This window comes from Carcharodon carcharias, chromosome 26, assembly GCF_017639515.1.
Source record: "Carcharodon carcharias isolate sCarCar2 chromosome 26, sCarCar2.pri, whole genome shotgun sequence".
Lineage (NCBI taxonomy): Eukaryota > Metazoa > Chordata > Chondrichthyes > Lamniformes > Lamnidae > Carcharodon > Carcharodon carcharias.
In genome coordinates, this window is record NC_054492.1 from 14,415,396 (window position 1) to 14,428,095 (window position 12,700).

The 12,700-nt window shown below is 49.6% G+C and overlaps 1 protein-coding gene across 3 annotated transcripts in view; it reads left to right on the plus strand.

Annotated features, from left to right (window-relative positions):
* Positions 1-12,700, plus strand: part of LOC121270006 (multiple C2 and transmembrane domain-containing protein 2-like) — a 483,534-nt gene that overhangs the window by 256,649 nt on the left and 214,185 nt on the right. For all 3 annotated transcript variants that reach the window (XM_041175251.1, XM_041175254.1, XM_041175252.1), the window contains exon 10: positions 593-723. In XM_041175251.1, coding sequence (XP_041031185.1) covers positions 593-723 — 131 coding nt within the window. The remainder of the gene's footprint in view (positions 1-592; positions 724-12,700) is intronic.

Below are 12,700 nucleotides of genomic sequence, written 5' to 3' on the forward strand. Positions count from 1 at the left end.
CGCTGAGCTCTGCAGTCAGCTCCAGCCCCGCTACCCTCCCGAGATTTCTGCGCCCTTCTAATTCTGGCCTTTTTGCGCATCCTTGATTTTCATTGATCTGTCATTGGTGGTTGTGCTGTCAGCTGCTGAGGGCCTAAGCTCTGGAATTCCCTTGCTAAAGCTCTCCATCTCTCTCTAGTGCTCTTTCTCCTCCTTCACGACACGTCTAAAAACGGACCTGTTTGACCAAACCTATGGTCACCTGTCCGAAAAGTTCCTTATGTGGCCCCGGTGTCAAATTCTCTTTGATAGCTTTCCTGTAGGGCACCTTGGGATGTTTTACTATGTTAGAGGTGCTATATAAATGCACGTTGCCATTGTTGAGAGCTGCCAGCAGTTTGCATGTAAACTTTCATTAAAAGTCCAAAATGTGCCATGAACAACAGCTTGTGTTAGTTCGATAGATCAGTTCCTTGGGAATAACTGTGTTACCTGGTACTTGCCTCGTTTCTTAAAATTGGATTAACTAGAGTTCTTAGCCAATTACTCTCCACTCTTCAGGTTCATTCAAAATCTGAATGTCACTTTACCTGTTGTCCATTTTCCCCTCCAGGTTCTGTACAAGTGCACAAATCCTCAATGGAGAGAACAATTTGAGTTCCATCTGTTCAATGACAGGATGAATATTTTGGAAGCTGAAGTCTATGGGAAGGGCAGCCAGAAACAGGAAGGAAGCTTTGGCATGTGAGAGCGCAACTTTTATTTTAAAAAAGAAAAAATGCATTTCCTTACAGTTTATTTGCAGATTTAACAAAGATGCAAAGAAGCGTCGGCTGAAATAAGATGGGCACTTAGTATTCAGTCCATACTGTGCATAACTCACTTGGTTTTTAATATCTGTTCCTGATACGTTGGTGGCATTGCTAAGGCTGTATCTCTTGCCCAGCCTTAGTTCCCCAGTAGTCATTATAAGTTAATCACCAGCGTGTGGAACTGGAATCACCTAGAGGAATGCCAGGTCTTTCCCTCAACGACATTAGGTGGGATTTTCCTACCAGTGGTGGCATCCTCATGGGCAGGATGGGAAAATTTTGACTTTTGGCTGGTCTCCAAATTTTTCAGTCCCATCCTGCAGCAATGTCCGCTGCTACCGAGACCGGAAAACCCTGGCCATTGAATGAACGGGTTCCTTTTTTCCCCCAATATAACCATTCAGTCAGGTTTGTGGTCATTTTCCAGATTTAAGTTTAAGCGGGCAGAGAGTTTAACGGGGCAAGTGATGTGAGACCATCCATTCTGCTTCCTCATCCTTGTTAAATTTCACCCCCCTGCCACCTGCAGATTGCGAGTTTACTGCTTTAAGCAGAAAGCCATTGAGGTGGGTGTAAAGTTTACATCCTCTATTTTAACCCCCATAGAAGGGCATTAAGGGGTCTAGGAAGGTGGGGTCAAGCAGCCATTTTTGGCTGACATATTTACCACAATGTTTCCTGCCCTGGATGAGGCTCCCACTAAAAGCAGGTGAGGGAAGAGGCTCAGTTAAGTTTTAATAGTTTTGCCTTTCCTGGCTTTAAGCTCCTTGTGAGTCACGGAGAGTAGGCGCGTTTCCCTTCGGGCCTCACAATAAAGCCTTTGGCTTCCTTGGCCCCAGCCTCTGTCTCTTGGCAGCGCCCCCCCCACTCCCACGGCTGATCGTGAGCCTGGCTCCTTGCGCTTTATCCCGCCCACTCCTAACCTCTAAGACAAGCACAACCCCAGGCTTGCCCGCTCTGTGTCCGTCGCTGGTCTTTCCCACACCCTCCCAATCTCCTTGTTAACGTCAGGAAACATGGAGCCATCTGCTTCAGAGTCACTTAAGGCTAAGTGTTTTAAAAACCAGTGACCGTGAAGGGATAAACATGGCAAAGTTTGAGATTTCCCATTGCGCTCATTTTAAAATGTTAAGATGGGAACCCAGTTTAAAAGATAGTCAAGTCTTAATGCAACAGAAGGCTGCTGATGCAAAGATTGCTGGTTAACGTCTGAACAGTGTGATCACATTCTACTTGGCACGGTGCAGAGGAGCCTCCTGCAAGAGTGTGCTGTTCATTTTATAGACTGTATGAAAAGCAAGGCTGTCAAGACTTGAGTATTGGCCGCCAAAGTTAACAGATCAGGACTTGGGGGATTAAAAAGAAAGAACAACATGGCAGGTATTCTGAACTGTAAACATAAAATGCCGGCAACAACTCAGCAGGTCAGACAGTATCTGTGGAGAGAGGAAAATAGGGTTCGTGTTTCAGGTCTGCCAGCCGGAATGGGTTACCGATGGTGGTGGAGTGGCGGGGGAGGGGGGAGGGATCATGGGTCAGGATTGCTATGTTTGACAAGTGATGTTGTTTGTGGGGTTAATCTGCTGCTGAGACAGCAAGAGATTTCTTCCCGTTTTTGAAAACCACATTTGACATTTAAAATCAGCAGCACGAGCTGGCGTTGATTTTGGAGGTTGTGAGGGAAAGTTCCCATTTAAACGTCACAGTGTTCTAAGATCATATCATGTTCGCATCGACTGTCCCTCAACTGGACTTTCGCATAGTGACATTCAGTAACACCACTCTCCCCTGACAGTTAGCTTTAGTCCTGACTCTACAGTGTTTAAGCTGGGAGGCTGTCCTCAATTGCAGTCTTCGCCCCCTAGGTTAAAACGTAGGGCAGCTTTTTCCGGTGGGAGAGTGGGGGGTGGGGCCCGCTCACTGACGCATAAAATGACGCGGGGTGAAGCTAGGTGTGCGTCCTGTCGTCTCCCTGCGTCATTTAGATTTTCAGTTCGGCCGGCACGCAGCCGACTCGGCTGGACGCCCGCCCTCCTGTCAGCGGCCTATTATTAAGGCCATTACAAAAGTATTTGAAATGATTAATGAACCTGCCCGTCCAATCTGAAGGTTAGCGGGCAGGCGAAGAGCCCAGGCGGCCTTCTGAAAAAGCATGAAACCTCACCCACGGGAGGGATTTAAAATGAGGGGTTTAAAATTTTCAGAATATCTTTCAATAAAAGTAATGGACACGTCCCAGCTCATGTGACAGGGTCACCTGAGGGGACACGCCCGGAAAATTTTTTTCTAACCTTTAAAATTTTTTTATATAGCTTTAACTGAACTCCCTGAGGCAGCCACTTTTGCCTCAGGGAGACCTGTGCGCTCTACTGCGCACACGAGCGAAAGAGCGCACTCCCAGCTCAGCAAACCTCCCTCTCCCCCCGCCCCCACAGGGGGCGCACAGTGCTTCTGAGTGGACGTCACGTTGGGCAGGCCTTAATTGGCCTGCCCATGTAAAAGGGCGGCGCGCCCCAGATTGAAGGCGCCGAGCAGGAACTCGTCAGCCCGCGCCAGCTCCCGCATAACCCCCACCAACGGGGGAGGCAAATGCTGCCCCTAGAGCCATAATGGCACAGAGGAAGGGCATTCAGCTCATCGAGCCCATGCTGGCTCTCTGTTTAGCAATCCAGCCCCACTCCCCCACTCTAGCCCCATAGCCCTGCAAGTCTAGTTCCCTCCAGCGCACATCCAAATTCCAGAGCATGTTTCTCCTGTTACCTATTGCCAGATCCACTGGGAAATTGGGACGATGAGCCAGAACCTCAGTCCTCCGTGACTGACCATAAGAACATTTAACGGTTTGAATATCCCCGCTCTGGGAACTGAACCTAGATTTGTGATCATTTGTTAAAAGATTCACCCTTTGAATACATTACGAATAAAAAAAAATGGTGAGCATTTCATCCTCGATTCTGATTTGCAGCCTGAAATTTTCAAGCAGCTTCCCTTCTCTAAGCTCCCTTCACTGAAGAACAATTGAACTCTTACTGACCTCAGCCTGTGTTTGCTTAACAGCCCTGATGCTTTCTGATTTTAAAGTGTTGTGACCCAGCTTTGCAGCAGAATAACAGATTATACATTACATGATTTAAAACTCCTGCCCTCATGAGGAGGTAAACTATCGGATTTGCCATGATTACACACCACATGAGATCACTAATTTATATGTTCATTCATAATGTATCTGAAAGTTGAAACTTTGAATAGATAAGTTAATTTCCCAAAGAGATGTTGAAAATGTTAGCGAGATCGAGGTCAACTGGAATAAACATGAGGCGTCAAATCTTTTGGATTTGCAGAATTGGAGCATACCTTTGTAATGGTGATACGCTGCCTGACATAAAAGTTGTGCACTGACCATTCCAATACTTCTGGTGTGTTCCTCAGTCTTTGCTAACGGAGCTGCCATTTGTCAGTGGACATCTGACCTCGGAGGCTTGCTGTCACATGGTGTGGCCTAGTGACCTCTGGGCCAATAAAACTGTGAACTTTTTTTTTTTCGTTTTGAGAAGTGTCCTGTGCGATTGAACCCTGCAGATTTTTAAAACTTAAATCCTGCTCTGTTGCCATAGCAACATTGGGCGCCAAGGACAAACAGTCTTTCTTTGCATCTAGTGTTGCTGTGGGCCGAATGACAAAAAATGATGTACTTCCAATGTCTGACTTTCATTTCAATATGTCCCTTCAGATTCCTTATAGCACTTGGAGAAGGAAAGGTGGAAAATCCCAACCGATTTGATGCAATGCTAATATTCATTATATTAATGAGCAATAAAGGGACACTCAGTCCCTTGCCTTTCTCATCTTATTTCTGTATCTCAAGACACTTGCTTATTTTAGCCATCCTGGAAAGATGAAAGGCTGACTGATCCAGTCAGGACACAAACCCAAATCTTCCTGTTGCTAGTTATTTAGAATTGCATGGCATATTACAGCAAAGAAACAGGTCATTTGACCCAACCAGTCTGTGCTGGCGTTAATGCTCCATATGAGTGTCCTCCCACCTTATTTCATCTTACCTTTTAATCATGTATTTTTCCAGTTTCCTCTTAAATATATCTATGCTGTTTGCCTCAAACTCCATGTAACAGCGAGTTGCATATTCACACCATTCTCGGGATAAAATTCTTTCTGAAGATCCTTAATTCAATTTATTAATGACAATCTTTTTCTGTTATAGCTCTGAATTTTGCATTGCCCCATATGTGGAAACATCTCTAGCTCTACCCTGTCAAATATCTTCATAATTTTAATGAATTGCTTCTCAGTCTCCTCTTTACTGGAGAAAGGGGCCCAGTCTGTTCAATCTTTTTGGATATAGGTGTAATTGTTTTGCTTTATGTTTTACAGCTGGAGTACTTGGTACTTGGTAAGGTTTCCCTCTATAGTCTTCCACCAGGGAATTTTCACAGGAGATGCACAATGAATGATGGTCACATTCATTTAAAAAGTTCCAAGAAATGAACCCTTAGAGAGCATGACGATTAAGGCTTGTAGGAGATTTGTTCCAATCCTTAATTGTTCTTGGGAGTGGGTAGGGAAATAAAGGAGTTAGTAAAGGAAGCATGTTGGGGTGTATACAGCTGGAGCTGTTGGTTGTGAACTCTTTGAGCTCGGTCACTTTTAGTATTGAGCCTAAATCCAGGTAGCACACCTTAGGAAGGCTGTTGAGGTCTTAGAATTGATGCAGATGATATTTGCTAGAACGGCACCCAGGCTGTGGGATGTTGGTTGCATGAAGAGACTAGAGAAACTGTGGCTGTTCTCCTCTGGCCAGTGAAGGTTAAGGGAAGATTTAGTAGAGGAATCGTGAAGAAGTTGGATAGAATAGATTGAGAGAAACTGTTTCCAGTGGCAGAAAGGTCAGTACCAGAGGACACAGATTTAAAGTAATTGCCAAAAGAGTGAGAGAGGAGATGAAGAGAATTATTTATTTTTGCACAGCAGGTTGTATTTAGCTTGGCTAAACTGTTGTGTCTTGTGTTACATCTTAGGTTTGAGTTCTGCAGCAGATATTGACCCTTGTCATTGTCACTTCTGGGAGTTGGGTTTGATACAGCCCAGTAATGATATGGTGAAAATCTGCTGTCGATAATAGCCTTGAATGATTCCACATGAGATTAGTTGGTCAGCGTAAACTCTGTTCCCAATGGATACAATTCCACAGTATATAAAATAAAATGGAGCATCATTCAATGCTAAATACAACTTGCATGCTAATTGGAATGCTAATTACAACTTGCACACACTGCCTGAAAGTATAGAGGAAGCAGGTCCAAAAATAACTTGCAAAAGGGAATTGGATAGATATTTGCGGGGTGCTGGGGGGTGGAATTGCAGGGAAATAGCAGTGGGGAGTGGGACTAAATGGATAGCTCTTTCAATGCGCTAACACAGGTACAATGGGCCAAATGGCCCCCTTTCTTGCTGCATCATTCTGTGGCTCTATACATGATTATTATCCACCCCTTGGAGAGATAACTCAGCTGTGCATAAATCTGTAGTTTTATTTTATTTTCTTTCTGCTTTGAACAAGGATCTGGTTTTACATCATAGTTATTTTGGCATTAGATCAATTTTCTGTTGAAACCTGACCTTGAATTTTGACATAAGAACAGAGGATCAGGAGTAGGGTTTTCAGCCCCTCGAGTCTATTCAACAATTTTAATAGATGATGGCTGATCTGTACCTCAAATCCATTCCCCCTCCTTTGATCCCTATTCCCTGACACCTTTACCTAATAACAATCTGTCGATCTCAGTCAAGCTGAGGACTACTTCTGAGCAGGCAAAGTACTGCTATCTATTACCCCTGTGTAAGTGTGCCACGATATGCACAAGCTTTGAAGGCATAACCACAAATTCTTCAGCTTTAATTATATGCAGAAAAGTTAACAGTCAAGAAATGAGCAGACTGTCACACCATTTTATTTTAAAAGTTGATGCTGAAATGTAAATGATTGCACACATTGAAAGCTTGGCAAGTAAAGAGATGGTACCCCACCACCTCAGACAGAAAGATGCACGCACTGTCTCCCGCCCTTTATGTCACAAAAGCCAATGAATTGCTACTTTTGAAGCATGATTATTGTTGTAATGTAGAAAATGCAGCAGCAGGTTTGCACACAGCAATGTGTCTCAAACAGTTATGTGATCTATATTTAATTGATATTGGTTGAGGGATAAATATTGACTAGGCCACCAGTGAGAACGCCCTCTCTTTTCAAAATTGTACTTTTATGTCCATCTGAATGGCAAACGAAGACCATACTTTAAACGGACAGCAAACAGCAAGTAAAAAGATCTTTTTGTGTGTTAGGAACATTAGTGATTCAATTTTATTTGCCATTTAATGCATCAGATGTATACTCTGCAGTCTACAGAATTGTGTTATTATCATTTTACATTTCTTGAGTCATTGTCATTCAGATTGAGGGATGGTCATAATTATATCTACGGAAGGATGTGTTTGAATGGCTGAGTAGAATCAGTACATCTTAGTAACTAGAAGAGGTTAAGTATAGAAGTGTGTTAGATCTCAACAATCCAGGTTTGAGTCCTGCAACAGATATTGACCCTTGTCATTGTCACTTCTGGGAGTTGGGTTTGATACAGCCCAGTAATGTTATGGTGAAAATCTGCTGTCGATAATAGCATTGTTTGATTCCACTTGAGATTAGTTGGTCAGCGTAAACCCTGTTCACAATGGATACAATTCCGCAGTATATAAAATAAAATGGGGCATCATTCAATGCTAAATATTGCTACATGGCCAATCTCACTCAGACCACCAGGATTGTTAGTGGGGACATGACATGGGGTAATAGGGTCTCCAGGTGTTGGGGTTATTGGGACTCTCAGAGTGGTTTACATGAGGACTTGTTTTGGATGTAAATGCAAAATGGATGCTCGAGGATTAAGAGCCATTTTTTATCATTTTCCCGGAAAGGAATACCATATAGAATGTAAAATGAGTTGCCAATAACATTTTACATTACCTTTCAAGCCAAGTTTCCTGCTTTGGCATCTAACTGAGTGGTATAATTTCTTCCATATTCCAAAGCTAGGAAATATTAGCGTTAGTATCAGATGAGCAGGTTTGAAGGGAGATTATCCATTTTGACATTCTTGCTGCAGAACTAATGCACGAACATACGTAAATGAGGGACAGCAAAAGACCCACTAGTCCATCTAACCTGCTCGGTAAAGATGTGATGTCCGACACTTTGTGCCTGCCTACTCGAGCCCTGGAATCTCCTGGGAGAGATGAAAAAAAAACTCCAGGCCACCTGGGGGAAGTAATCTGCAAGTTTCCTCTCTGAACCCTTTAGCTGGTCGAAATTAGTCCAGGAGATCACATTGTTATAGCAGACCTAACTCTTCTTGGATGTGATCTTCAACTGAGGTAGAAACGAGGCTATCTCTCTGTTGAAGGAATGCAGTGAGTTGTGGTTCACCAGACCTACACACGTTCTACACACCTGCCATTCCCAGACCTACACGCGTTTCACACGCCTGCCATTCCCAGACTGACACGCGTTCCACACGCCTGCCATTCCCAGACTGACACGTGTTCCACACGCCTGCCATTCCCAGACTGACACGCGTTCCACACGCCTGCCATTCCCAGACTGACACGCGTTCCACACGCCTGCCATTCCCAGACTGACACGCGTTCCACACGCCTGCCATTCCCAGACTGACACCCATTCCACACGCCTGCCATTCCCAGACTGACACCCATTCCACACGCCTGCCATTCCCAGACTGACACCCATTCCACACGCCTGCCATTCCCAGACTGACACGCGTTCCACACGCCTGCCATTCCCAGACTGACACCCATTCCACACGCCTGCCATTCCCAGACTGACACCCATTCCACACGCCTGCCATTCCCAGACTGACACGCGTTCCACACGCCTGCCAGTCCCAGACCTACACGCGTTCCACACGCCTGCCATTCCCAGACTGACACCCATTCCACACGCCTGCCATTCCCAGACTGACACCCATTCCACACGCCTGCCATTCCCAGACTGACACGCGTTCCACACGCCTGCCATTCCCAGACCTACACGCGTTCCACACGCCTGCCATTCCCAGACTGACACGCGTTCCACACGCCTGCCATTCCCAGACCTACACCCATTCCACACGCCTGCCATTCCCAGACTGACACGCGTTCCACACGCCTGCCATTCCCAGACCTACACGCGTTCCACACGCCTGCCATTCCCAGACTGACACGCGTTCCACACGCCTGCCATTCCCAGACTGACACGCGTTCCACACGCCTGCCAATCCCAGACTGACACGCGTTCCACACGCCTGCCACTCCCAGGCTGACACCCATTCCACACGCCTGCCATTCCCAGACTGACACGTGTTCCACACGCCTGCCATTCCCAGACTGACACGCGTTCCACACGCCTGCCATTCCCAGACTGACACCCGTACCACACGCCTGCCATTCCCAGACTGACACGCGTTCCACACGCCTGCCATTCCCGGACTGACACGCGTTCCACACGCCTGCCATTCCCAGACCTACACGCGTTCCACACGCCTGCCATTCCCAGACTGACACCCATTCCACACGCCTGCCATTCCCAGACTGACACCCATTCCACATGCCTGCCATTCCCAGACTGACACGCGTTCCACACGCCTGCCATTCCCAGACCTACACGCGTTCCACACGCCTGCCATTCCCAGACTGACACGCGTTCCACACGCCTGCCATTCCCAGACCTACACCCATTCCACACGCCTGCCATTCCCAGACTGACACGCGTTCCACACGCCTGCCATTCCCAGACTGACACGCGTTCCACACGCCTGCCATTCCCAGACTGACACGCGTTCCACACGCCTGCCATTCCCAGACTGACACGCGTTCCACACGCCTGCCATTCCCAGACTGACACGCGTTCCACACGCCTGCCATTCCCAGACTGACACGCGTTCCACACGCCTGCCATTCCCAGACTGACACCCATTCCACACGCCTGCCATTCCCAGACTGACACCCATTCCACATGCCTGCCATTCCCAGACTGACACGCGTTCCACACGCCTGCCATTCCCAGACTGACACGCGTTCCACACGCCTGCCATTCCCAGACTGACACGCGTTCCACACGCCTGCCATTCCCAGACTGACACGCGTTCCACACGCCTGCCATTCCCAGACTGACACCCATTCCACACGCCTGCCATTCCCAGACCTACACGCGTTCCACACGCCTGCCATTCCCAGACTGACACGCGTTCCACACGCCTGCCATTCCCAGACTGACACGCGTTCCACACGCCTGCCGTTCCCAGACTGACACGCGTTCCACACGCCTGCCATTCCCAGACCTACACCCATTCCACACGCCTGCCATTCCCAGACTGACACCCGTCCCACACGCCTGCCATTCCCAGACTGACACCCGTACGACACGCCTGCCATTCCCAGACTGACACGCGGTCCACACGCCTGCCGTTCCCAGACTGACACGCGTTCCACACGCCTGCCATTCCCAGACTGACACGCGTTCCACACGCCTGCCATTCCCAGACCTACACGCGTTCCACACGCCTGCCATTCCCAGACTGACACGCGTTCCACACGCCTGCCATTCCCAGACTGACACGCGTTCCACACGCCTGCCATTCCCAGACTGACACCCGTACCACACGCCTGCCATTCCCAGACTGACACCCGTACCACACACCTGCCATTCCCAGACTGACACACGTTCCACACGCCTGCCATTCCCAGACTGACACGCGTTCCACACGCCTGCCATTCCCAGACTGACACGCGTTCCACACGCCTGCCATTCCCAGGCTGACACGCGTTCCACACGCCTGCCATTCCCAGACCTACACGCGTTCCACACGCCTGCCATTCCCAGACTGACACGCGTTCCACACGCCTGCCATTCCCAAACTGACACGCGTTCCACACGCCTGCCATTCCCAGACTGACACCCGTACCACACACCTGCCATTCCCAGACTGACACCCATTCCACACGCCTGCCATTCCCAGACTGACACGCGTTCCACACGCCTGCCATTCCCAGACTGACACGCGTTCCACACGCCTGCCATTCCCAGACTGACACGCGTTCCACACGCCTGCCATTCCCAGACTGACACGCGTTCCACACGCCTGCCATTCCCAGACTGACACGCGTTCCACACGCCTGCCATTCCCAGACTGACACGCGTTCCACACGCCTGCCATTCCCAGACTGACACGCGTTCCACACGCCTGCCATTCCCAGACTGACACGCGTTCCACACGCCTGCCATTCCCAGACTGACACGCGTTCCACACGCCTGCCATTCCCAGACTGACACGCGTTCCACACGCCTGCCATTCCCAGACCTACACGCGTTCCACACGCCTGCCATTCCCAGACCTACACGCGTTCCACACGCCTGCCATTCCCAGACTGACACGCGTTCCACACGCCTGCCATTCCCAGACTGACACGCGTTCCACACGCCTGCCATTCCCAGACCTACACGCGTTCCACACGCCTGCCATTCCCAGACTGACACGCGTTCCACACGCCTGCCATTCCCAGACTGACACGCGTTCCACACGCCTGCCATTCCCAGACTGACACGCGTTCCACACGCCTGCCATTCCCAGACTGACACGCGTTCCACACGCCTGCCATTCCCAGACCTACACGCGTTCCACACGCCTGCCATTCCCAGACTGACATGCGTTCCACACGCCTGCCATTCCCAGACTGACATGCGTTCCACACGCCTGCCATTCCCAGACCTACACGCGTTCCACACGCCTGCCATTCCCAGACTGACATGCGTTCCACACGCCTGCCATTCCCAGACTGACACGCGTTCCACACGCCTGCCATTCCCAGACTGACACGCGTTCCACACGCCTGCCATTCCCAGACTGACACGCGTTCCACACGCCTGCCATTCCCAGACTGACACGCGTTCCACACGCCTGCCATTCCCAGACTGACACGCGTTCCACACGCTTGCCATTCCCAGACCTACACCCGTTCCACACGCCTGCCATTCCCAGACTGACACGCGTTCCACACGCCTGCCATTCCCAGACTGACACCCATTCCACACGCCTGCCATTCCCAGACTGACACGCGTTCCACTCGCCTGCCATTCCCAGACTGACACGCGTTCCACACGCCTGCCATTCCCAGACTGACACGCGTTCCACACGCCTGCCATTCCCAGACTGACACGCGTTCCACACGCCTGCCATTCCCAGACTGACACGCGTTCCACACGCCTGCCATTCCCAGACTGACACGCGTTCCACACGCCTGCCATTCCCAGACTGACACACGTTCCACACGCCTGCCATTCCCAGACTGACACGCGTTCCACACGCCTGCCATTCCCAGACCTACACCCATTCCACACGCCTGCCATTCCCAGACCTACACCTGTTCCACATGCCTGCCATTCCCAGACCTACACGCGTTCCACACGCCTGCCATTCCCAGACTGACACGCGTTCCACACGCCTGCCTTTCCCAGACCTACACCCATTCCACACGCCTGCCATTCCCAGACCTACACCTGTTCCACACGCCTGCCATTCCCAGACTGACACGCGTTCCACACGCCTGCCATTCCCAGACCTACACCCATTCCACACGCCTGCCATTCCCAGACCTACACCCATTCCACACGCCTGCCATTCCCAGACTGACACGCGTTCCACACGCCTGCCATTCCCAGACTGACACCCATTCCACACGCCTGCCATTCCCAGACTGACACGCGTTCCACACGCCTGCCATTCCCAGAGTGACACCCATTCCACACACCTGCCATTCCCAGACTTACACGCGTTCCACACGCC